Source organism: Pholcus phalangioides, unplaced genomic scaffold, assembly GCF_987345545.1.
Source record: "Pholcus phalangioides strain wild (caught in Gottingen) unplaced genomic scaffold, Ppha-v1.0 ptg000002l_1, whole genome shotgun sequence".
NCBI lineage: Eukaryota > Metazoa > Arthropoda > Arachnida > Araneae > Pholcidae > Pholcus > Pholcus phalangioides.
Window position 1 is genome coordinate 8,249,137 of NW_028301595.1, and position 27,296 is coordinate 8,276,432.

Below are 27,296 nucleotides of genomic sequence, written 5' to 3' on the forward strand. Positions count from 1 at the left end.
TCACAAAATTCTCTTCATGAACACTCAAGTGTTATTCTGCTACATAAAATCATTTTCACGCATATTTAGAGAAGCAATAGAGATTCAAAAGCATGAGAACTGAATCAACAGAAAGGAAGAGAGGATGAAGAGATGAGCAATGCTTGGTTTCCCATCTTAAAGATGATGAAATTGGCACCCACACATTATCCAGAGCCCTTAAAAACAACTCTAGCCAATGGGAAAAATCTTGCTCAACTGTCCAATCTTAATGAAGTTCTGCAATGCCTGCTTTAACTACGACTCAAGCAGGAAGAAGAAATAAATAACAGTATTTTTTTTTGCGTTATGTACAATTTTTTGAAAATGTTTACCACTCATGCAAATGAAACATCAAAAAGTAAAAACTTTGTCACGTCAGCCTAAAAACGATGAATTTTTCATCAATTATTAGGTTTGTCAACAAAAATTTTATAAATATTCTTATTAACAACTCAATTGAAAGTTCTCCTATATGTGCAAAATGAACTTACCAGTGTAAATCGTTTGGTAATGTATTATCTACACCACCAAACACATACAGATGCCTGTCAAAGGCAACCATTGTATGGCCATATCGTCTTGTAGGTGGCGGTGGTGCATCTCTTAATATGTGCTCGGTAGATATACGGGTCCACCTGTAAAATAAAATTAATGATAAAGTGCTCATTGTGGAGCAAGGCATCAAACATGCCTACAGTGGAGGCTCTTGATATTGGACACCCATGGGACCAAACAATTTGTTATCCAAAATATTGGTATTTTCCATTAAAAGATAATGAAATACATTGGGCCTCTATTCCATGGAATTTAAAAAGTGCCTGTTATATGGGAGGTTCCACTATATATGCAAAAATGAAGCTCCAAAAGATCCCTTCTCATTTTTTTACCATACATCACATGGTAAAGTTTGATTATTTGACAGATGAGTTATTTTATTTCACCACATATTTTGATGTGAATACTTTTACAGTACCTCTTTTCTTTGAAATGGAATTGAAAAAGACTATTTGTGTATTTTGCCCCACTCTGACCAGAGAAAACAAACATGCTATCCCTCGCAACAGCTACTGGAAAGTTACAACATGTTGGTGGACAGTCACCAAGCTGAGACACCTACAAAATAAAATACATAAAAGAGATTTATATATATATATATAATTTTACATTTTATATTACATTTCAATTATTTTGTATAGAAGTCAATAATAGGAATCATATAAGTAAGTCATACATACATATAAGACATACTTACTTCCTCCCATACTTTTGTGTCACCAACTAATGAGATAGTCCACATGTCATTTAGTCTTGCATTCCCATCATAACCAGCAAAAACCCATAATTTTCCATCATAAACTGTTGCACCGTGAGCTGATCTGGGCACTGGTCTCCTGGATATTGAAATGAAAACATGAATAATTTTCTTTATGCAAACAGCAAATATTGATGCACTGCTACATCATATGTGTGGCTGTTATTGATTTTTCACATCTAAATCTCCAAATTTAACTTAGTTTCTAACTTTTTAGTTAGAAATCTCAATTTTTCCATACCTAGAAAACAGATGCAAGTGATTTATCAAAATTTCAATGCAACCTTTGTAAAAATCTAACGGAAAATGCATAATTTATGGTCTGACTAATTTGTCACTTTGAAAAGAGTAAAATGGTTTATCCTGATATTAAAGTTATAAGATCTAGTAGAAAAATACAAAATACCTAATCTATATTTTCCACTTTTCACTTGTCAGTTACTATACAAAATTTCATGACATGTTATACAAAAAAGAAACAATTTAATGACAAACCTTCCTTCAAACTTCCATTCAACCCACTGTCCTGAAGTGAACTTGTATTCAAACAAATCATTCTTGTTAGTGAGATTAGAATTTGAATGTATGTCACCAGTATATCCACCTAAGAAAAAAACAAATGTAAAGAAAAATCACATTACACACGAAAAAACTACACACGAATCAAACAAAATAATATACTGTATATGCACATACTTTTGCATTGAATATTAAATACAAAATATTGAGATTCAGTGGCACGAATGACAAAAATAAAAATTAAAACAAAACAGGTTTTGGTGACATTTAAAAAAACAATTTTCCTTATAATTACATTTTAAGAAATTCATTGGAAGAAAGCCAATTTCAAGTAAGTTGTTTTTTTACATTCAGAATATTCTATTTCTTAATTCTTGGCATGTTCGGATGACTGTATTTAATAGCGAGTTCAACATAATTCGCAGATGGATTTTTTTGATATGGAAATAATTTGGATTCTGAATCAAAATTTTTCTATTTGTAGAAAAATTAAAAAAAATTCTGAAAAGTTAAAAAAAAATATTCAAAAAAAAAATGTAAGCATAAATGTACATTTTCCATCAAATTAGCAAAAGGTTTTAAAAAAAATCATGAATATTATGTTCGAAAGGCAAAACTTTTACAAGATTGAAAAGAACAAAGGAAATTTATTTGGATTATTTTTTTTATTTAAAGGAATTTACCATTTTACGATGAATTCACCTAAAATATGAGTAGATAATAGAAAAGTCCGGGAGACCGAAGTAATGGAGGTGTAATCCAGAACATTTCAACTAATTGATTTCCTTTGAATGAGGTAATATTTTTGCTGGTTCTGAACATATTGTGCGAGATATATATCTGTAGTATATAAAAATGAAATAAAAATCTGCCCTGAAATGTAACAGAGCATGCTTTAGCCTATTATATACAGAAATTTTATTAAGCTTTAAAACGAGCAGAATGGATTCCTAGAGATTTTGTGTATGAATTATTATTATTGTTGCATTGTCTTTATCCTGTATTTTTCGCCTCTTGTATTGTATGTTATTGTGTGTGTTGTTTTTTTGCAAATAACAAAGGGGAAAAAAATACAAGAGCTTCATGTGCACTGATCAGACCAAGGGTCTTTCCGACATCAAGGGCTAAATTGAAACTTTTCACAAAGCCTGCAGGCCCCCATTTCATATTTCAATCACTCATTCATATTAAATAATTCTAAGATGAAATTTGGATTCAGTACAATAGCATTATGTAACAAAAGGATCCATGGGTGGTCAACTATGAGGAATTGAAAATTCTGTTTATTCTGAAATTATTCCTTTCATTAATTATGAATTTTGATTAATTCCAAAATTATTTCTTTCATCAATTCTGAAAAAGTTCTTGATTAATCAATTATTAATTTCATTGGCTTTGAAATTACTTAAAATGATTCTCAAATTAATTGTTTCTGCTCCAGAATTATTTTTTCATTTATTTCACAATTGTTTCATTAATAATTTTTTAAGTTTCTCTTAAATAATTTTTTCTGAAATCATTTCTTTCATTAAGACATTTTTTAGAATTTATGCAGATTTTGTAATTATGTAGTACTTTATAGATTAGACCTTTTTCTCCCCTGAAATAATATAAAATAGAGACCCTCAAGAAGTGTTTGTCTCCCCCCCCCCCCACCAAGCCTCACTCATTTTTATATTAATTTATTAAATGCAAGTGAAATTACTGATGAATCTGGAAAATACCTTGCATCAGGCGGCTTTATCGAATTAGGTTTTGAATTTAATCGTCTTCCAAGGCTGGTCAAACAATGAAGACCCCTAAAATAGACAAACCTTAACACTATCACCATTAACGTATTTACATTGATGGGAAGGAGGAAGTAATGGATAAAATAACAGAATACTATTTGATCCCTTACTTCCCAAGCAAAGTGCAAAATAAGAATTTTAGAACAGTAGTAACAAATACAACAAGATTCCAAACAAACTATGAATTTCATGATCCTAAGTAATACCTACCAAATACAAACATACTATTCTCATGTACAATTGCAGAATGGTGATACCTTGGGGCGGGAGGTAAACCAGTAGTGAACGCCCTGTAAAAATATTTTATTAGGAATTCTATATACATGCATACATAGATGAAACATGTTCTGTGCATTTATGATATATATATATATATATATTATATTTTTTTTTCAAGCGGAGCACAACTCAAGTCTATCGCCATGGGCAATTTACTACCTAGTGAGTTGTGCCGGAAGTGTAAGTATGTGTACCTAACAGTCTAAAGTGTGTATCTAGTGTTGTGTATGATTTTTTAGTGCTGCCATCAATATCTCAGAAGTGAAGTGAGTGAAGTGTAATGACTGAATATTTGTACTGTTTGTAGGACTGTTGCTCTCTGGGGCGAGACTTTTTAACAGAGAGATTGTTGCTCACATTTGCGCCTTGAAGTTATGAACCACAGAAAACCAACCTCAGCCAACCACCACTGTAGTGACAGTGGGGCTCGAACACGGGTCAGCGCGATGCAAGTCCGTCATTATGACCACTCTACCCCCACAGTGGCTGCATTTATGATATACAGGGTGTTTCAAAAAGAATGACCCGATTTGAAATGTGTATATTATGAAAAATATTGAATGTAAGATCAATTTTATATTACATGGCTAATCGTAAAGTTTTTTTACAAACCAAATTGAAGGTGCTAAATATGTCCATCTTGGGATGCACAGCATATGTCTATATGGTAGTCAAATTCGTCCCAAGCTCTTGTGAGCATGTTTGCATCCATTGCGAGCGGATTTCTGTGGACAATACGTGCAAAACTCATTGTGCTCCACATTTTTGTCTGACATGCCAGGGCAGCCAGGGGATTTCCCTCCTTACACAGACAACCCATTTCTCAAAATTGTTTATACCATCGCCTAATGCTCTTGAGTGGTAGGAAGTTCAACACCAGGGTATTGTCGACGAAAAACACAATGAACAGTTGTTACAGACTCACACTTCATGAAGCTTAAAATACAAGACAACTTCTGTTGTGCAGTGACCATCTTGACAAACAATGAAATGGCGGCCGAAGGAAGAGTGCTAGTGGTATCTGTCTGCAACTGGGCGAAACTCTAGATTTCCCTCTTTCTACCTATGCATTATTCGATCAAAATGGATTAAAAGCAGAAAAGGTATGATTTTTTAAAATTGAATGATTATTTTTGAAACATCCCGTATTATTAGGTATTATCAAATGAATTAAAGAAGAATTAAACTGCTGAATAACGAATAAAAAACCATAAATATATTGTTAAAGTAATGCCATAAAATTCAAAATAATGTCTCACCTCAAAACATATGAAAAACTAAAAAATTTGTACATAAAATATGTACCTGCACCATGAGTTGTCTTTCACATCAAATCTGAGCAAATCATTCAACATATGTTTCCTACATTATCCGATTAAAAAGAAAAATTAAAAAGAAAAATTAAAAAGAAAGAGGAAGAATGAAAAATATTATATATATAACTGGTAAATTTTTTTTACTAATATACAAATACAAGGCCACAACAGGCAAAATGCCCAATGAGGTGGTTGAGAAACAATCAAACAGAATTTTCATAACAAACACATTTCTGAGAAAAGGTTTTGGGTAAAAGCCTTGTGAGTGTATGTATTACTAAAAGAGTCACACCTGATGGCGAAAACTTACAGTAATTAGGGATCTTTGTTGAGCAAAAATCTGGGCCCATTTCCAGACCTTTCAATGGCATTTCTTTTGTGAAAAATTAACTACATTGTTTCAATGCATACAAAATTAATGGCCCCCTTTCACAAAAATATAAAAAAAAAAGGTCTAGACAGACACCTGGTAATACCCGATTTACGTAACTCTTAATTTATGTCATTTCACCGATTCACCCTAAAAATGATTTTCCTCAATTCATAGGTGGAAATAGACTTGGAAGTCTGGGCGGTGATGATGATGTCAATTCATATATACATTAGATGAGTCGACTCCACCTTTGATGCTGGGCCTCCCCCATATCTCTGCCCATGCCTCAATTCACATATCTTGAACAAATCTTGAAGGCTTTTCACGTCCCATTCTTAGAGAGAAATCTTTCCTTGAGAGAAAAAGTCACATAAAAAAAAGACAAATAGATAGAGAATAAAGAAAATCTGCTAATTTATCTCATTGCTCCTTGTGAGGAGGTCGAGCATTATCATCGGAAAAATTTACCTCAACTTACACTTTTTTTTACTTATATCGTTTGCCTTGTGTGGATTGAATTATTCATGCAAGTTGGGGGTATCACTGTATTGATAAGTTTGTGTGAGCATTCACAACAGATATATGATGAATAGTCAAAAATTATGAGAAAATTGAGAGCTTTTGTAGCCTTTTCACATTTAAAGCTAACCTCTAAACTGCTTTACCTACTATGATACATTCATTGACTAAAAAGCAATAACTTTTCATAGAGGAAACTGAGACAACAATAGCTTACCCATTATCACCACCGAACACAAAAACAGCATCTTTATAGGCAACAACGGTATGTTTGCTTCTCCTAATATAAAATTGAGAAACAGTGAAAGTTTCAATTAGTTATGTTTTGAATGTTAGTTTTAAACATAGCATCAATTATATAGTTAGACCTGGAAAAGACAGCAACTTTAACTCCACAAAAAAATTAGTGTATCAATATTTTATGAATTATTCCACTTAGATTTGCAGGATCACACTGAAAAAAAAAAACAGAATTGCTCAGCCCAATGCTAAATGTTCATATTTTTTTAGCACTGTGGGACTACCAGGGTTGCAAAAAGATATTTCATCAGCTGGGACAAGAACACATTTTGGAGCCCTGTGCAATGTAGAAGGAGCAGTTGAATGGTGAATTCAACACTCCCTTTTTCCAGTGCCTGTGACCCTGTCTACAGCCAAAAAATATGAGAAGGTAGAAAATTAAGCAAGTGTATAAGTATTGAGGTTTATTTCATAACAATGTTTTTGCACTTCTTTTTAATGTGTAAAAAATATCAGGGGTAGATATTGCACGTGAGAATGAGAAATGTTGTAAATGACCAGTAACACATATTACATACCTTGCACCAACAAACTCATCACATTCTGGCATACGGCGCCACCTATGGACGGTTTCAAATGGACCAAAATCTAAGGTCAAGAACTCTGCACTTTCAGGCCAGTTGCAGTCGCTTTGACAATCTAATGGCCTAGTAATGGCCATTATCCTGTGTTATTCAGCAATTCCAAAACAAGTGCTATGGTGCCCTATCAAAGGAGGAGGACTGATTCTTTTGTCTCACAATGTGGAAACCGCTTGTTGAGCTTAGAAATTCCCTGTCAAAAAGGAGGGGAAAAATGCTTAAATTACATAGTGCAATTAATAAACAAACAGGAAAAAACTAGAAATTATTTATAGCTTTTATAAATACATGTCTTGCAATGTCTTAAAATTTGACAGTTTTGAATTAGATGCTCCAATTCTTGGGGAGTGAGAATTAGCACATCTGATAATGTCAGATGCTAAGGTCAAAATGGAGGTGAGATCTTTAGACAGAAACAGGAGCTTACGTTTGTTTCGACCTTACCATCTGACTTGATCAGATGTGCTATCATTCTATCAACTTACAAATGGAGAAGTGTTAGGCAAATAATGATGAGGACTATCACAGGTTAGCAAATCATATGTTTGATTGTTAGCTATCTAATTCCTCTGAAGACAGCACCCAATGCATCTTGAAATGCACAAGGACTAAAAACTGTTACAGTGGAGTTTACAGTGGATTCCAATAAAATGTCCCCCCCCCCCCTTTATGTTTTCTCACTTAGTATGACTTATATTTCAGGCCTCAACTCGTCAAGTAATTCTTATTAAGAGTTAATGCTTAAGTGTTTTCCCGCTTAGGTGAGTGTTTTTCATGATGAGTTTGTTAGACGAATGTCATAAGCGGAATCCACTGTATTTACCATTTCACAATTGGTTATAGATACTACAACTACTTAACTGTAAATGCACTTCATAAACATTATGCTAAAAGTTTTAAAGGAATTGATGCATACTAGAAGCTGTGTTTTAAATGTATGTGTACCTTGTATTTAAGATTTGCGTATAGTGACCCCCCCTCTTTTACGAACAATTTTTATGTCCTTCTGGTGTTCACAAAATAGGGGTTTTACTGTATTTATGTGAAAGAGCTTTGCATGTTTTGTGTTCCAGAGGGAGTGCTGCCCTGTTTTATACATTTTGAAGTGGAAATGTGTGACCGATGCCCTGAATATTCATGTTGTGTTGTGTAAAAGGCCATTGCTGTACACGGGGGGGGGGGGGGGGGGGGAAGGTTTACACTCTTATTTTGTAGTATTTTTTACTGTATAAAAAATAAAATCCCCCCTCTCTCCACTAGATCCATGCGTTTAGTTAAGACCACTCTCAGGCGTTATTTTTTCCTCCTTCCATTCAGAAATAAACAAAATGAGTAGACAGGTATGTCCAGCCAGGAAGAAGAAACATGACTTTGCCTGGGAGCCCATGAAGGTGTTGAGACAGCCCTGGGTTCTTCACAGCGCATGGTGCCAGAGCAGAAACTAAAAAAAAAAAAAATTAACTCTGTCACCTAGAGCCAGTACATTTCGGTGTGTGTTCCCGCCATAATTTTTAAACAGAAAAAAATTACACTAATTGTCCTTTCTAGTCCAGCATACCTAATATTATGAACTTCCTAATTAAGAAACCCCCTCGGGGTAAAAGGCTTATATCCCTCATATGACAGAGCCTGGGCCATTACTGGTCTTACAGTCCAGCGCACCAGCTACCCTTTCCTCCCTTAGTTGTGGACTTGCACTGTGCACTGGAAGGAAATATTACCTGTTGGTATTCCAGCCAGATGAATGCTACAATTTTTTTCTTCCAGTGCTAATTCGGACAGTCTTCTTCAAACTAGTACAATGGAGCCTATAGGGATCTGTGGATAGAATAACATTTGCTCTGCGTAGAGGCAACTTGGATTCTAATTTTCATTGAATTTCGAAGGCGGCTGGCTGGTCAAAGCGTGTAAAAAATATATATGTGTGGTAAAAAAATCCAAATAAAAAAAATTCTGATAAAGAGATATATGTTAGACAGTGCAATTTTTTTCTGTAGAAAGAAAAGTAATTTTAAAAACCTGAAAATAAGAAAAAATCAGAAAAATTAAGAAAACCACGAAAGCCTTCAAAATACAGGGTGGGAAAAAAGTCAGTAGAAACTTTAAAAATTCATTAAAACTGGGAAAATAACCGAAATAAAAAACGGGTTGCAGGGTTAGCATTGCTAAGTCATGGGAATTTCTTTAGGACAAGACAAAAAAAACCAACTAAAAAACATCCAATAGATGGCACTGAAATTCCCAAGTCAAAGAAAAGATATGCAAATAATGAACAGAATGCCTCCAAATCGTTTATTACAGCAGTATGTGTTCCACATGACCACCACTACAGGGGATAATACATTGCAGGCGAGTCACAAATTCAGCAGCGGCAGAGTGTAGCCGGTCCACATACATGGTTTACAACAGTGATCTGGTTGTGGATTAGGGCCGCAAGTTCTTATAACCACTTCACTTGCATATTTCCACCGATGTTGCTCATACCAGCACCATCTATCAGATGTTTTTTGAGGTTTTTTTGCTATCTTAAAAAAATTCCTGTGACCTAGCGATGCTAACCCTGCAAACCGTTTATTTAATTATTTTTTCGGTTTTTACGAATTTTTAAAACTTCTACGGACTTTTTGCCCACCCTGTATCATAAAAAATTGAGGGCATTCAGTAACCCTTCTGACACATTACATTTTTCTAGATTTTTTTTTTCAAATTTTTCATAAGCTAATCAGCTATAGAGAGAAATATCACTCGCTGCTGTTTATACAAAGTACGATGGATTGGATACTAAGCGCAGATGAAGATGCATTCAGGAGAGAAAATTCATGTGCTTTTCTGTAGGGACTCAAATTAGGTACTCTCTATAACCATAACAGCCCGAAAGGTATGAAATTTATTATAAATTAGATACTGTCATGTTCCATCAGTTACACAAATTTTTGCTACAATATAGAGATGTGAGCTAAAAGATATGTGCCAATTATTTGGTCTCCCTAAAAAAAGAGCACATTTTGAGTAGGAAATGCTCAGAGACATAAGGTACACAAAAATATCATTAGAAGCTTTGGAACAGCTATAGCATCATCTACTTTCTTTTTGGCAACTTCCTTTCTAGTCTCTTACCACTTCTCTTTTTGGTAGGTGATAGTTGGCCATTTGCTTCAATTGACATTTTTTTTTTCTGATGGCGATTATTATTCATTCAGCTTCTGGGCTACCGTTTCCTTTTTTGCTGCTGTTGGTTAACCTATGAAAGTGACCTCACCCTTATAATATACCTTATAATCACCAATAATAATAGGCTTTGGTATACAGCACCGGCGATGCATTCAAATGGGGTCCATTAGCATTTTAGAGCTTTTTTTTGTTCATTTATACATTGTATCCTATTAGTGTGTATCATAAAAATCATTTTCCCAGAAAACCCTGATACATTGTTTTTTTTTGTTGGAATATATCATTTTCTCAAGTTGTGCATTTCATATATTTTCATTTTATTAATTTTTTGAATATTAACCGTTACAGATTATTATAGAACACACAGAATGTTTTGGACTAAGCCCACAGCCTTTTTTTTTTGCCTTGACAATTAATTATTTATAAGAGAGTCAGGGTTTTCATTTATATTCCAGAGAATATTTATTTATACATCAGTAGGGACCGTTGTATTATTTAAGAGAAAGGGAGTGCTGGATTTTATTATTTTCAATCCTACATCTAATGTAAGATGTTACACATTTTAAACTTGATCCCTAATATAATCTAAAAATGTTGTTTTGTTATTGTTTTTACTATTAGTTTTTTATTGTAATTTTTTTTGTTTTAACAGCCATAGTAATCCCTTTTTAGCGATGTGTTGGCAATTTTTTTTCTTTGGCAAGAAAGACATCCGAGAGCATGACACCTTTTCACTCTTGGCGACTCCTCATCATGTTTTCTGGCACTTTTCTTGCTACAAAAAAAACCTCCAGCACATCGCCAAAATGGGTTATGCTATGCTGATCCAAGGATTTTAATCCCAACGACAGCATTCAGTTGCCGTAGTAGAATTCCTTCGGAAGCAGGTGTCCATACCTTAAAGATTAATGATTGTGTAGCACATTTCAGTTAATGTGCACATACTTACTAAAAATAAATGATAGATGATAAATAATAGATGAGTGAAATTATTTTTATTTGTACTTCAATGTGTTTAATATGAAAAAAATTAGCCCCATCAGTGCGGCGTTCAACCAATGTAAAAATATTTTTTTTTTTCCTGCTCGTGTTCATGCGTGGTCACTGGATTTAACAGGTCCAGTGGACTCTAGACAGTATGGATATTTCTTTATTTTCACCTTTACCCCAATCTCTCACAGACTGAATAAGTGCAATACCAATAATAATAATAATAATCTTCATCCCCGCTTGCGACCCAGTCCATCATACTTTGACGCACAAAGAGTGACAGTTTCTTTTCTGCATGTCACCATCTGGGAGCTATCGTCATTACCAGCTATTAGCTGAGCTAAGATGAACACACACACATATGCTCCGAGGGAAGAAAATATCAGTTTCCTATAGCTTAATGGTATAGCACTCTTGGTCTGTGAGAGATTGGTGGTTCAAGTCCCTGCTCAGGCATGTGAATTTTCTTTCAACACATCTTCATCTCTGTGCTTGGTATCTAGTCCATCATAATCACCTGTAATTTTAAATGACATTCGTACCATTCTTAGGCCAGGAGATTACACTATAAAAGATCTTTTACAAAACTTGGAAACAACCAATAATTGCATCGGTTACATTCGCTTGAATGTAATCGATTTCAAGTTTTATGAAAGAAAAATTTTCTAATACTTGTATAGTGTAATTCCAGCGTTTTAGCATACAATTAGTATAAATATAATTTAATTACGTTCTGGGGAGAAAAAATATCTGTACCCATTTCAAACAATCATCAAAGTCAAGGATTTGGTCACTGACAAGATGGGTTAAGTCATACCCACAGCACTTGAAAATGATCAAAGAACGAAATAGACATCAATGAAATATTTACACATCAAGAGGTTATCTCAATGAATAAAAAGATTTCATTTTCAAATACATGAGATAAACGAAGAGAAATGATTGTGCATTCGTCATCTTCAAATATGACAACTTCAACATTTCACAGGGCTGTCCCTGTCAAGTATGACAAGCTTAAAAACAAATAACATTACACTGCTGTACTGTCGGCTTTGACTGCGACATTTGTGAAACTCTTTCAGACACTGAGCTATAAATAAAGTTTATACAAGATATACGGAAGACTGGATGTTGTGAAGATATTTATTATTTAAGATGTTAATTTTTTTAAGGAAGGAAAAACCCATCTCTGCCTCTACCGGAAGTCGAACCAGGGTCCCACGATTGATGGACGAGAGTGCTCTGACCACTAAGCTACAGAGGAGATAGAGATTTTCCTTCGCTAGAGCGTATATATGTGCCGAACGGAAGTGAAAGCGAACAAGTGAAGAGTGACATTCATGTCATATATATATGACCATCTGGTGGCTTGTTGTCCATGAACTATTGGCTGATCGGTTCACCGTCCATTGCACGGTTCCGTTCGGCACATATATACGCTCTAGCGAAGGAAAATCTCTATCTCCTCTGTAGCTTAGTGGTCAGAGCACTCGTCCATCAAACGAGAGACCCGGGTTCGACTCCCGGTAGAGATGAGTTTTTCCTTTCTTAAAAAAATTAACATCTCAAATAATAAATATTTTCACAACATCCAGTCTTCCGTATATCTTGTATTAACAAGTGAAGAGTGACATTCATGTGAAAAGTAAAGTTTAGTTATACTTAGACTGACCATATTTTCTCGAGAGAAATACGGGTCATCGGCATTCCAAATACGGGAAAATACGGGACATTGCCAATTATCGCCAAAAACGACGCCAAACCAAAACAAAGTTGCCAAATGTTGTTGAAATTACGGAAAAATCACAATGGGGGAAAATGATGCATTACTGCGAATTGCAGTGGATTAAAATGTATTCCACGAAAAAAAAACGTTTACCAGGGCAAATGTGGGAGATTAATATCCCATATATAGTTGTAACTATCATAAAATAATTTGAGTTGAAAAATAATTTCAATCTTCGACTTCAATAAAGAATAAAAATTCAAGTAGGCTTCGTGTAAAATACGGGAAAAACCGGGACACTTTTGCCAAAAAGTCCGGACGGCTAAAAAAAGAGAAAATACCGGGACTGTCCCGGGAAATACGGGACGTATGGTCACCCTAGTTATACTGAGTTTACTTATAGCTCAGAAGACTCTTGCAGCCGATAGCCTTGATTAATTTGATCAGAACCGCCTCTTTGTCAGGGAAACAAGGGTTCAATTGAGCTAAAGAGATTCCTTGCTAGAAATGTACAAGAAAAGCACGTGTCCTCCATGTTTATGCCTCGAAATTTTTAGAGAGGACTAAAAAAAATTTAGTTTAGAGCTCTTATAACTAAATGACAGATTGCGGGGTGGGAAATATTCTGAGCCAACGACAATAAGTCTAAAAACTTTTTCATTCTCAATGTCCGTGTCAGTAGACCACTCGCTAACTATTATCGCTGTGTGTTTTAGAAATTGAAATCCCAATATACAAGTGATATTTGATTGTAAATAGAAAAAAAAAATGAAGCCACGTGCTAATAACCAGCTCCCGATGAACTTACCGCAGCTTCAGAATTTGATAAAGCGGGATCCTGAATCATATCGCGATGAGGTATAGTTTCGTATTTACTTCTCTATTCTCACCTAAGTGGAAGTGGTAGTATTGTCCAGCAATGGGAATTCGTTGCTCATTAACAGAGACGGCTCCAGGGGTGAAAAAATCACCAACGCTTAGAAATTCTAAGATTTTATATTTTTGACATTATCAGCCAATCAGAATCAGGCTACTGTGACGTTATAGAAACATCACCGTATGTGTAAAGTGTACCTCCTAATGTTACGTTTGGCAACTTATCGCCAAACACCAGCGTCTATTAACGATTTCGCTTTTATTTTGTCATTACGTCTCGTTTTCTCACACTATAATATTACAATGATACAATTTAACAATACTATAATACTATAACGATCATAATAATAATGATATATAATAATAATTATATTGACATGCAGTAGTTTGCCGAAACACAATTTCTATGTTTGGTTTTCTAACGAATCTATTAGCATTATGAATCAATAAATGATAGCAGGGCCCAGCTTCGCGAGCCGTTACTATTGTCAACTTGATGCAACTGAACCACATTTGGATTAAATCAGAAAAAAAATGAAAACATTTTTTAGTGATTCAATAAACGATAACTTATTATACGGGGGTGGCCCCCCATTTCACTGTCTTGCCAAGTTCGCTGTTTGGGAACACCCCCCCCCCCCCCAACTCATTCACGTGCATCTGACAATTGGTGGTGAATTATAATATAATAAATCATATTTATCCCGTGCAACAGTTAAAAGAAAGTTAAATGTAATAAGAAATTAAACTTTTCAAACGAAGATGTTAGAAAAAAAAATTGGATGGTTACGAAGGGACTCGAACTCATAACCTTCGTTTTAAGCGTCCCGTGAACTTCCCACTGCATCAATCCTGGTTGCCGAACTGAAGTTAAATTTAGAATATCCATTATTAAATGTCGCTAGGAAATATGGTAGCGCCACATGGATTAAAAGTTACGGTAGCCTCGCGGTCTACTGTGACGTTTCTATGACGTCACAGTTGCTTGACTCTGATTGGCTGGTAATGTCAAGATCATCAGAATTTCTAAGCGCTACAAAAAAAATCTCTAACCAGTGCGAGACCTATTTTTGGCGCCGTCCCCTGATCATGATTTTTTTTTATCGCCAAAGCTTTCCCTCTCTCCTTCAAATCGGATTTTATTTGCCGCCCCCTTCTAGAGCGGCGTCCCATGCGGCCGCATGACCCACCAGCTGCCATGTTCATTAATCTTTGGTTTATATACTAAGGAAGCAATATCATGCCCTACCTTTTCTCAATAAGCTTTGGTATATTTCATCTCTAGAATTATAGTTTCCCAAACTTTTCGTCCCATCGCCCCTTTGTTCATGAATTTTTCTTATAACCCACAATCCAATCCATAGAGTCCTATACTAAACACAAAGCTTCTACGGACCCCCTGGGTCTTTCTATTGTCCCTCAAAGTGGCACGCTGATCTAGATCGAAAAGAATTTCAAAGGGATCTGGGCATCATTTCCTTGGAAAACAGGTCAAAAATTATTTTTCTTTTGAATTTTCCAGGACATAGTGACATTCTTTGGTATTGACAGATGCTTTGATATAAGTTCCAAAAAAATTTTTTGTGAATCATTGACCTCCCATTTCAACTTTGTAACTACACATAGAAAATTTTAGGTGCCAATACTAATTTTTTAGTTGCTTGTCAAGTGCTGATTTCCTTGATTGCATTAATACACCCTTTTAAGAAAGCCAAACCTTCAGCAGGACACTTACATAGTACAAAAATTGAAACATCTGTCAGTGTTTTCATATAATGACTATCCTATATGTTTTTGCTTCCTGTATAATGATCACCCTGTATCAGGGCTTGGCAAATCTAAGGTCGCCATATGGCTCCCAGAAAATAGGTATTGACGTGTGAAATTTTCTATGTGTGATCAGTAGCGCTGGCAAAAGAAATATGCTTGGCTCTTAAAATATTGGCCAGCACCTACATTTTTCTCGATTTGTCAAGCCCTGCTTTATATAATGTCTGTTTTTGACAGAGGGATGGGGGGGGGGGATCATTATGATGAACATAGACTATAGTAGTTGATTCTCGTTACTGTTTTTTCAGCAGAAAGTACATAGAAAGCATATTACTTGTAAAACTCTTTTGAGATATCCAAATGAGGGTGAAACATGAGATAGCTGTTAAGACAGGTTTTACTGTATTTTATACAATATAATAGTCATAACTCATCTTCTAGAAATTATATTTTTTTAGAGTATAACATTATTTGTTATTGAACTTTTTATTATTTTTTCTCGATTTCAGTTTCGTACGCAATACAATCATTTCTCTTCATTGGTTGATCTACACCGAATGCAACCTCAAGATTACAATGAAGATTTTGACAACCTTGTTATGTTTCTGGCTCAGGTAGGTATTCATTGTATTCCCAACTCCTTCCATTTGGTGATTATAGGGTTTAGGTTACTATTTGTTTACTGCCAAGTCTCTCGAATTCTTCCTCCTTTCAAGAGAATCTAGAATTTTTATTTCTCCTTTGGGCCACTTCAAGTGGTCAAAACTGGCTGAAACTAATATAGACTAGGCCAGTTTATTTAGTCTTAACCATGGTTTGAACCGTTAAAACCGTCCCTGTTTAAAACCAATGCAACCTTGAATTTAATGACTATGAAAACAATTTTGTTTACATTTTGTATTGAAAATACTGTATTGAAATGGATCATTGCTTGAACATATTAGTCAAAGTCAGTGGTTTTGCTGTCTTTAGTCGTTTCCATACAGCCAAATCTCACATTTGCTTTACTGTACGTAGCTGTAGATAGTCGCACTCAGGCATCTCCATCCATTTTAGTGCTGTGATGATGCACTCAAAGGCTTTACTAGCCAACGGTCTTGTGTCTGGTTGGATAGCAATGTTGTTATCTTCTGAAAGTTGTTCTTCTCTCTCACTTTAAATGAGTTGATCGTCAGCGAGAATTTTGAATTTGGAGTCCAAAGAATCACACACCAGTCACTCGCCTGGGGTCTTCTGCATCGCCGCTCTCGGAACATTCAGGAATTTTCACTATGATGTAGGTGCGAAAAAATTGGGGGAAAAAATACAGGAGCGCCATAAGGTCACCTGATGTAATCCTAAAAGAAATCCCTAGTTTTCACTTTTACTGTATGACATGTTTTTTTTTTGTGAAATTTTTCATAATATGATAAACTATAGATATTTGAAGTCTGGGAATTGGTGCAAATGATTGTATAGCTTTGTGAGATTGTCCTGTATTTTACAAAACAGATTGATTTTTCAAGTATTTCCCCACACTTAGGAGGGGTGACGGCCTTATTCAACACTGCATATAGAAGAAGGCCTCTGCGCAAAACTTGCGATGTCACTGAAGAAGGCCATCTCACCTATAGTTATTGGATATACTACAGAAAAGGGTAAAGATGGCACATGCATCAGCCTGCTGTATCTGATGGCTATAGGTGAGATGGACCTCTTCAGTGACGTCATAAGCTTCGTGTGGAGGCCTTCTTCTATAAGGGGTGTTGACTTATTGCCCTCCTCCAAATCCGTGCTGGAAAAGTGACGACTGAGTTGTGTTGAATCATGTCACCGTGTGATCCAACAGTGGCGAAACAGCTATGTATCACAACCACCACAGCAGCTTGACAAATCTCAGACATCTGTGGTGACTAAAACATTAGCTTTTGTTTCAGTAATTATTGAAGCCAAACCCCCTAAAGCAGAATGTTTTGCATTGTTCTGCAACAGGCCTTCAGCTGACTGGAAATGTTCTGCAGTAAAAACTACCATAGTAGTGAAGTTCCAAATTGTTCTACAGCAGCACTGATTGTTCTGCAACGTACATAGCAGATTTCAGCATATTCTGCTTTGGGAGGCCAAAACTAAAAAAATTAGCAAATTAAATAAAAATATTTTTTTTTTGTTTCAATATAAAATCGGAGGCAGAGGACAATATTAACATTTTCAAATTTTTTGTCATTGTGTCTACCATAACAAAAAGAGACCTTGAGTCCCGTAGAAATCAAGGGAAACTTTTTCAGACTGTTTCCCTCTTGCAAGGATGATGTCACTCTCCGCTACCATACAAAGGTTTTTAATAACTGGGTGTTGCAAAGATGAATTTTTTTTGGAAAGAAAAAATTCAACTGCCTTTGCAAGGAATCGAACCCACGTCCTTTCACTTGCCGGGTGAAATTCCTAGACCACTAGACTCTAAAGGCAACAAAAGTTGTAGTTTAGTGCACACGAGCACCAAGGAAAGCTTGAGAGATTCATTGCCTTTGTAGTCTAGTGGTCTAAGGCATTCATTCAGAAAGTGAAAGGATGCGGGTTCGATTCCCCGCAAAGGCAGTTGAATTTTCACTCTTTCCAAAAAAAAAAATCATCTTCACAACAGCCAGTTGTTAAAAACCTTGGTGTTTCCCTCTTGCAAAAAAATGTTCTGCTCCTAAGAAATTTAGTTGAAACCTTTTTTTTTTTTTTTCGATTTGTCAAGCTTCGGCAATCACCAGGCAGCAAAGGCTTTTGCGTTTGATGGGCTTGTGCCCTGGAAACAATATCTGATGTGTAATGTTTCATTGCTATATAGTCATTTAAACGCTTTCTTTTATTATTTTTTCAGTTCCCCCCATTTTCCATAATTTTTTTTTGAATAATTTAATGAGTGGGTAACTAATTCTTATAGGTCAGTTCATGTTATCCAAATGATTCAAAGTCTTTTCCTCAAGAACTGATTTCCATTCTCAGGCAGTACTCAACAGTTCTAGATCCAGCCATTAGGATGGTATGTATGTTTTTTTTTTAAAATCTATACTTGGATGGAAAAATGTTACGTCACTTTCTTGTTTCACAATGGTAAATTAGTAAATAATATTTTGCCAACGTGCGATACTGTGGATTTTTGACTTGTTACAATTTGCCTCTATTGTTTCCTCATACACTGAAAGGGAAAGAAAATTTCTGCCATCTGAGCTGAGGAGCTTATTTTCAAAAGGGGAAGATTTTCACTGTTTCTTGAACTGCACTTTTTGACGGTTTCTGAATCTTTGGGATGGGCTCTGTCAGATTATGCAACAGGGTTTATTCAAAACGGGAATATTTTTAGTAGAAATTACAATGCAAAGTTAGTTGCCTCAACCATAAGGGAACATAATGCAATTTTCTTATTTGGGTGAAGGATTTTTTTTTTTTGAAAAAGCAAATTTTTCATAAGTGCTTTCAAAGTTGTATTTTACAGTAGAACCTCTCGATAATGGACATCCATGGGATAGAATTTTATCCACTAGCGAGGAGTGTCTGTTGATGGATAGTAAAATACATTAAGTCTGTCTATGCAATTCAAGAAAGTGTCCGTTAGTGGAGGTGTTCACTAACAGGAGTTATGGAAGCTTGCACTGTAGAATGATTGTGTTTCTTATGTTACTCAAGCCAGAGTAAGGATACCTTCCTCGGCTAGGTGAAACCTTCGAGAATCAGCTAATGATGTAGAAATTTCCAATTTTCCAGATTTAACCATCTCCAATTTTATTCAAAAGGTAATATTTCCAGTAATTTTCTTTTAAAACAGAAGATTGCATAAATTCGAATGTAAATAATTCAATTGAATTTTGATAAATATGCATAATTTATAAATATCCTTATACTACTCCCTTATGCTACTTGTTGGGCTATTTTTCACAATTACAAAGTAACCCATTCTGGAGAAAAAATTATTTTTACTTGTAATCTAAATTTAGTAATTCTGGAAATGTTCCATTTTCAAAATAAACTCAGTTGTAAACTTTACAAGTAATAAAAGTTGTTTTTTCGGGTTCGAAGACCGTCGTCTGTTTGAGTTAGTTCTCAACGTTTCCCCAACACTAATGGTTGGCATCATCAGGACTAGTGTTGGCAACCACTAGTGTTGGGGAAACGTTGAGAACTAACTCAAACGGACGACGGTCTTTGAACCCGAAAAAACTACTTTTATCAAATGACTTTTATGCACAACTTTTTCTGGCCCGCCAATGTTTGCGAAAGAGGAATTTACTACTATATTATGTTAATATGCATGATCAGGGGTCTGTCCAGCTGAAATTTATTTCCATTTTCTTGGCCCTGCACAACATTCCAGATGTGATAAGTGGAATCTTCAAAAAATGCAAATTAAGGAAGTCATGAATATGACATCTCGTTTCTTTTTCACAAAATTAACTAGTTTGTTTTGATTTCTGCAAAGCTAAGGCACATTTTCACAAAAACAGGACCCTACAAAAAGGCTTGACAGACCTGTGCAAAATCATGCATGTTGCCACAAGAAAATAGTAGCTGGATGTGCTAACGATTCCTAGAGGGAAAGAATTTTGTGAAAGCAAATCTTATTTTGGCAAGTAATAAGCACTTGCAATTCTTTCATTACCACCACTTAAGAGAAAAACATTTATTTTTTTGTTCATCTGTAAGTTGCAATTTATTAAACCATTTGCAATATTAGCCTGTAATTATTGTTTATATTTTTTGAACTAGACACTCTGTCGGGCTATAGTGCTGTTGAGAAATAAAGGTATGTTAACACCAGCTGATTTCTTGAGCCTCTTTTTTGAACTTCTTCGTTGTCAAGACAAAGCTCTTAGAAAATTCCTTCAAGCTCAAATTACAACCGATATCAAAAATACAAATGCAAAGCATAAGAACATACGACTCAATTCAGTGAGTATCATTTTTTTTCTATAAAACATGGAGTATTTTATGTTTGCCACATAATTGAACATTCTTTTTATTTGCATAGAATATAATATGCATTGAAATAAATTACTTGAATACACAGTATGTATAATTTTTTTTTTAAATAATAAGATTGAAAACATGACAGTCGACATTAGATTTTAGACAAACAATATGCTATTCCTATAATCGTTTTTTACAAACTAATTTTTCATGTCCATACTAGTTGGTAAAAATTAGTGTCAACTGTATATAGCTAAAAATAGTCATCTATGATTATATCAGGGGTGCAAGAGCTGCGCCGAACTGCGCAGAAACGGTTCTCTTGCTAGATGGTGCGCCAAGTCGCCGAATCCCTGTGCATTTGTGCCAATTCTTGTTTGTGGTTCGCGGAAGTACCGCTAATGCACTGTAGTGCATCAAATACCCGGAATTTAGGAAAAAGAAGCATGAAAATTTTTGTTCACGGGACACGTTCTTTCCGAGACATGGAAAAAGATACTTAGGGAGAAACTTCAATTTTTTTTAAATTTCCCCACCATCTACCACAATCGCGTTACCTCGTGACCTTGGAAAGTAGTTCTATTACCTTCAAGTATAAAGTCCTATACTGTTATTGGTTAACCGGTGGGCTATCAAAGTCCCTGATTGAATATGCAGAATTTTCCAATTTCTGAGACCGTTTGGAGAAAAATTCTCCTGCAGGTTATATACTAAAAATAACGGTAATTTCGCGACTGGCAACCTGCATTCAAAGACAGTATATATCGAAAAGGGGATTGGTTCACTCGTTTAAATTACCGACATTTTTCAAAGATCATTGGGAAAAAATGGGTTCTGTAAAAACTCCAGCTAAAATATAGCCACTATGCGGTCGTGTGGTTGTCAGCGTTTGCCGATTGTGACAATTTCACATTGTGCAAATCCAGATTTGCTGAACAGGAGCGGCTACTGACGTTTTTTTTTTTTTTGGTTAACAAAGCTTTTTTCTTCACCCTTTCAACTCCATTTGGCACCCCTCCTAGAGCAGCACCCAATATGGCCGCACGGTCCGCCACTGCATTGGTGGGGGAGGGGCATGCTCTTAGCAATAGTAAAAGGAAGGAGTTTGTACTAGGAGCATGCTCATGTTACATAACTTCTGTGAGATACCTTTTTTATATTGATGTCCTATTTTTCCAAGACGTTGTTGGAGAGAATGAAACGTTTGCACCCTTTCTTGTTTTTCGCAGTCTCTCTCGTGCATTGCTGGGATAGTACATTACTCCCTCAGGTATTGCTGGGATGTTGCTTAACATTGTATCACCAACAGAACTATTGATTATGTGTGATGAATGGGTTGCACTACAATCCATAGAATTACAAGAAGTGAAATCAGTTCAGAGAATATAGATATTGGGCAGACATATTCAAACTTTGTATCCTTGAAAGCAGCCCAAAGTACAAAATTTTGCCAGTTTTGGTGAAGGCTTTTTTATCTTTAGCACATGGTAACGCAGACAGTGAAAGAGAGTTTATTGTTAACAAATAAATAAAAGTCTGTTCGAACATTGAAAAATCTGTCCATCCAATGCTTTAATGGTATAAGACATACAAAATCTTATGTTCAAGGGCATGAAAAATTTGAAAAAATTGCCATTGAGATGCTGAATTTCTGAAAGTGACTCGTTATTCGTAGTCTATTAACATGCTATTAGGTTGAGAAGTTGTTTAAGTAAATAAGGTATTTATATTTTTCTTGTTTTTTGCATTTTGCCTTTAAATTTAATAATTCTTTTAAATTCTGTGAGAAGCTAATTTTTTTTTTTCACGGAAACCCTTATTATATTCTGCACTCACTTTTTTGCTATATCAGGATGAATAAGATTTTGGTGTTCAAGCAGCAGAAATTCTTGCTGCCTAGCGTGGGTGGAAATACGGGGGGGGGGGCCCAGCATCAAAGGTGGAGTCGATTGATCTAATGCATATATGAATTGACATTATCATCGTGCCCCCAGACTTCCAAGTCAATCTCCGCCTATGCTGCCTAGGTTTTTAGTATGCATGTTGTTTAATCTGAAAAAAATAATAATTTTTATTCGCTATTTCAGTAATGCATGTTTTAGTTGTGACAAGATAAGATAATTCAGAAAACATTTAAATGGATTTTAATTTGTGAAGGAAATTTATTTAGAATTATTTGTTTCAACCATTTTTGGAAAAACTTTTGGCATTTCACAGAAAAATTACTCCTTATATTGCAGATGTAGTTCGTTTTTAGTTCTGCTCCATTTTCAAAATTTCTGCTCCAAAAATTAAATTTGCTGCTCCGAAGTAGATGAGGGGCGCTTGCACCCCTGTTATATAGTTTTTGTCTTCAAATTCCACTGAAGTTGTGGAATGAATTAAAGTTCAAGAACTACTGGTTTAGAGACTATTCAGGCATTTGCCCAGTTGAGATTTGTGTCTGTTTTCCATACCCTTCAAAAAATTCCGAATCTGGAAAACAAACCATTAAAAAAATAAAAGTTGACGAAACCATGAATTTTAAATGCTATTTCTTTTATACAAAATTGACTACTATTGATTTTGCTTTCAACAAAATTACTTACCTTTCAGAAAAATATGGATCATTTACACAAAAATAAACTTTCTTTTCAGGTGTGACTGAAAGAATTTATTTTTTCCTTACATGGTAAAAACACCAAGCATTTTATATTTGCCTTAAAAAAACATTTTTTGTTCTTGTCACAGGAATTACAAAACTTCATGTTCAACATGCTGAAAGACTGTCATGAAACTGCTGCTAAAATGTCTCTGGTATGTATCATTATATGCTAATCAAGAGTTCCTTTTATAATAAGCATCTATGCATTTTTTCCATAATTATGTTAATGTGGAGAAAGAAATATGATTTATTTATTTTATATTAACTCAATTTTTACATCAACTGTGCTTTTGTACAGCATTGGAGTGATGTCTGTTCCAATTTCATGGTGGTGCAGCCAATTCTAAAGTCAATAGAGGAATATATATGTGTTCTAATCAAATAATGATGGAAAATAATGAAAAAATTATTCATATGACATTTTTGGCTGCAGACAGTTATGGCATGACTTCAGTCTTATTCTCACCCCCTTTTCAACAGAATCAATTTCAGTTACTGATAAAGCTTACTATATACTCATAGATGTTTGAATCTATACCTATCTGGTTCTTGCATAAAATTGAGCAAATAAAAAAAAAAACTATTTTCCAGAACAGTTTTTTAGGCGCCAAGAAATTTTTTAACCAAAAAAAAAAGATCCAAAACAATGCTTTTCTTTTTGACTTTTTCAGGATATAATGAACCTCTTTCATGTTGGCAGATATGCTGCTATTAATTCCAGACATTTTGTGCCACTCTTAGCCCGCAATTTAGTAACTATGAAAAGAAAATTTTAGGCACCAAATACCATTTTACTTCAGTAACTACACAAGGAAAATTTTAGGTGGAAATACCATTTTTTTTTAGTCACCAATGTAACCTGGCGCCTGGGTTTGTCCAGCCCTGTGCTTGCACTACGATTTCATAAATTAAGATGATTTCATAGCATCATAATTTCATGTATGTAATTTGCATATATAAGCTTAATTCACCAATAATTGAAATGTTGAGGAATATGAAAAGGGTTTTCGGTCACTATTGTTGAGAAAAAGGGCAATTTTTCTACTCAGATCTAACATTAAAAAGGATTTGAATTTCTTAGTGTAGATTACAGGCAGCTGTGTATTATCTCTGTGACTTTTTTTCCTGAAAGGTTGAAGAACAAATAATTTTAAGAAGTTAATCTTTAAAAAAAATAATTACTTAGAGATGGTGTATGATGTCATCTTTGAACATGTTAATGCTATCCGAACCATGTTCATTAGACTAGAAAAGAAGGCTAGAAATTGATTCTGAACACCTTCCAACATCCACACCTCTACAAGGTTTTGATTCAGGCCCTTTTTTAACCCAAAGTGTACACTCATACCTTGATGTTAATGATTTTTTCACTTAGGAAATAAATGATTTTGTTATCATGCTAAGAATAAACATGTTAGAAGTTTTTGTGTTGATCAACTATGGTGAATTCTGTGGTCTTTTCTTTTTCTTCAGGATGTTATGATTGAATTGTATCGAAAGAATGTGTGGAAAGATGCCAAGACCGTGAATGTTATTGCCACTGGGTGCTTTTCAAAGTTTAACAAAGTAAGCACGGTACCCTTAACGAGTACTGGATTCTTCAGTATATGTATCAAAACTTGTGCAGGGGCCACTCTTAAATTTTTGCATCTCAAAAAAAAAACCAGCTAAATTGGGTGGTTCTTATTTTAGCAAAAATTTTGCTTTATGATAATTATAAACTGCAGATGGTTTTGCTGCAAGCAGTCTTTCTTTGTCATTAAAATTCAGTTGTGAAGAGACTGCAACAAAAATGGGAGTATCATGTAGTTTTGCACTGTAATTTTTCTTGTGGATTGAGGACAGAAGATTTTTGACAGAAATATTTCTTTAAATAAAAAAATAAGTCATAATGAATGTTAAAAAAATTATGAAAAATTATGAATGAAAAAATCATGATTTTTGTCAACCCTGTTTGTTGTGTTGAATACCTATGCTAGCGAAGACAGCTGTTCGACATGCAGACTGGTAGAAGAACTATTTCTATTCTTCTGTCACCTGGATTTTACATTTTGCAAAGTCAAGTCTACATAAGGAAAAACTTTTTTTTTTCACTGTTGGTGTCTCTTCTCTCTCAGAGGTGCAAAAAGTGCTGGAGAAGAGTTTATAAACTGAATTCTGCGATATGCAAATATCATTTCAACAAGGGATGAAATGGCAGTATTATTTTCATTTTTCTCTTGAAAAAGTCATGTATAATGTGTAAGTGTTTGAAGATTAACCCTTTGGCAATTATAAATCACATTACCCCCTCCCCCCTTCAAAATGTCATATCTTTTTTAGTGAAGTAGTCTTCTGATTTTCAGCAGGAGCAAACTAAGGGGTGTAGATAAAGGTTCTCCATTGAGAAATCATTTTCACAAATTATGTGGGGTTGTCAATGCTAAAATAAAGGGCTAAGCAACTTCTGTTACAGTCAGTAAAACCAAGTCAAGGAAAAGGAAGATAGCTAATTTTTCACATAAAGAGGTGTTGAGAGCAAGCTTTTTAAGAAATGCAGAAGACAGCTATAAGCTATAGCAAAGGGGTTTATCATGATTTCAACATTCAAAACACCTTCTCAACAGTTAAGGCTAAACACATGCTCACAAAGCTATTGTGTGAGAAATCTCAACTTTTTATATTAAATGATAATTCCTCCAAAATTTCTTCTCAGAAATAGCTTTTACATAAAATAATGCCCCAAGTGAAGTCATTTCCAAAGACTGGAGAAATTTCTGCCAATCATTTGTGCTCAATCCACAAGAAAAGTTATTTATCGAAACTGCCTGATAGTCTATTTTATACTCTTTTATGCTATATATTTTATACTATATATTTTATACTAAGTGAAACGAGCTGTAACGCCCCAACCAATTTTTATTTAACTTTCAAATCAAATCAACTACTTTGTTTCATACGTACAAAAAATTCATATAAATTTATGAGAACGATATATTCACCATCAATATATAGTGCAGCATTTCTGAACCACTGGGTCCTGACCTCAGTCAAACCGGCCCCTGAAAATCCTGTATAATGATTGTTTGATAATAATTGCTTATGTAGTGATGTCACTCTCTGGTCCACATGAATTTTCATAGTGGTGATATATTCCATCTGTAACATAGTTTCCCAATCTTTTTTGTCCTATCGCCCCTTCAGAATTTTTTTTCTCCCCATCGCTCCCCAACACAATCTAACCCATAGGATCCTATGTTATACCTGTAGTTTCTACCACCCCCTGGAACATTCCGTCGCCCCCAAGGGGGCATTAATGCACACATTGGGAATCACTGACCTATAACGATAACTCTTTTATAATGAGAGTGTTTCTTCAGTCCCTTGAGTATATTGTTAAATAGACATATGATTGTATTACATAGCGATATAGCTGTATATGTTTTCTTTTCATTTCATGTGTTATTGAATATTACCATATGTATTGCATATTTCATTGACTGATTAATTTGCCTTCATCTGCATTTAATGCAGATTGTTGTTGCAGCATTGAGTTTTTTCTTGGGGTCTGATCCTGATAATGAGAAAGATGGGAATGAGGAAAGTAGCGAATCTGAGGTAAATAATTGATTTTTCTTCTGCTTTATATTCTACTAGCTATAATACCCGGGTTTAGCGCTGCCCAGGTTTTCTTCAGTTGCTGGGAGGATTAGAAAAGTGTCAAACCATTATAAAGGCATACAAACTGTTATACATATACTGACAGGATTAAAGAAATAGGAAACCATGGTAAAGGCATATACATGTCTGAAATGCAGGTAGGGAACCACTGTAACCAAAGCAAACACCCCAAAAGTGATTGTTGAGGCAGAGAAACCAATCAATATTGCCCAACAGTTTTGGGCTCATTTCAGGCATTTGCCCAGGTCTCACAAACTTTTAAAATAGCCTATCGTTTAAGTCGGGTCCCGTTTGGTATGTATGCAAAATTTGACAATGATCTATCCAGAATTGTAGATTTGTGTAGAGAACACACAGACAGACAATACATAGATTGTTTATATGAGTAAATTTTCCATTTATTAAAATTCTCCAAATATTTTGTAATTGTCGATGTTCCCTTGTTTTTTTCTTATCATTACAGTGAAATAGCAAACATAAAAAATATTTTTTATAATAAATTTGGAAAATATGTATTTAC

The 27,296-nt window shown here is 34.8% G+C and overlaps 2 protein-coding genes and 1 non-coding gene across 9 annotated transcripts in view; 2 read left to right on the forward strand and 1 right to left on the reverse strand.

Annotated features, from left to right (window-relative positions):
* The window catches only part of Lztr1 (Leucine zipper like transcription regulator 1), a 29,149-nt gene extending 16,646 nt beyond the window's left edge, over positions 1–12,503 (reverse strand). Inside the window, exons 1-10 of one of the 6 annotated variants that reach the window (XM_089238096.1) lie at positions 11,928–12,216; positions 8,732–8,904; positions 6,948–7,203; positions 6,347–6,409; positions 5,227–5,283; positions 3,853–3,932; positions 1,829–1,937; positions 1,274–1,412; positions 995–1,134; positions 513–656 (exon numbers count right to left, since the gene is read on the reverse strand). In XM_089238096.1, coding sequence (XP_089094222.1) covers positions 513–656; positions 995–1,134; positions 1,274–1,412; positions 1,829–1,937; positions 3,853–3,932; positions 5,227–5,283; positions 6,347–6,409; positions 6,948–7,090 — 875 coding nt within the window. In that variant the 5' untranslated portion in view covers positions 7,091–7,203; positions 8,732–8,904; positions 11,928–12,216. Of the gene's footprint in view, positions 1–512; positions 657–994; positions 1,135–1,273; positions 1,413–1,828; positions 1,938–3,852; positions 3,933–5,226; positions 5,284–6,346; positions 6,410–6,947; positions 7,204–8,380; positions 8,452–8,731; positions 8,905–11,901 lie in introns of all 6 variants that reach the window. The other 5 variants (XM_089238113.1, XM_089238122.1, XM_089238088.1 and 2 more) reach the window with 5 other exon arrangements.
* Positions 12,504–12,634: 131 nt separating this feature from the next.
* On the forward strand, positions 12,635–12,708 carry TRNAD-AUC (transfer RNA aspartic acid (anticodon AUC)). Its single transcript has one exon. It is a non-coding gene; the product is annotated as a tRNA-Asp (tRNA).
* Positions 12,709–13,405: 697 nt separating this feature from the next.
* Mys45A (SDA1 domain containing protein Mys45A) overlaps positions 13,406–27,296 on the forward strand; it is a 40,992-nt gene continuing 27,101 nt past the window's right edge. For both annotated transcript variants that reach the window (XM_089238012.1, XM_089238021.1), the window contains exons 1-7: positions 13,406–13,755; positions 16,053–16,157; positions 18,452–18,550; positions 20,272–20,454; positions 23,203–23,268; positions 24,590–24,682; positions 26,630–26,713. In XM_089238012.1, the coding sequence (XP_089094138.1) occupies positions 13,666–13,755; positions 16,053–16,157; positions 18,452–18,550; positions 20,272–20,454; positions 23,203–23,268; positions 24,590–24,682; positions 26,630–26,713 (720 nt within the window). In that variant the 5' untranslated portion in view covers positions 13,406–13,665. The remainder of the gene's footprint in view (positions 13,756–16,052; positions 16,158–18,451; positions 18,551–20,271; positions 20,455–23,202; positions 23,269–24,589; positions 24,683–26,629; positions 26,714–27,296) is intronic.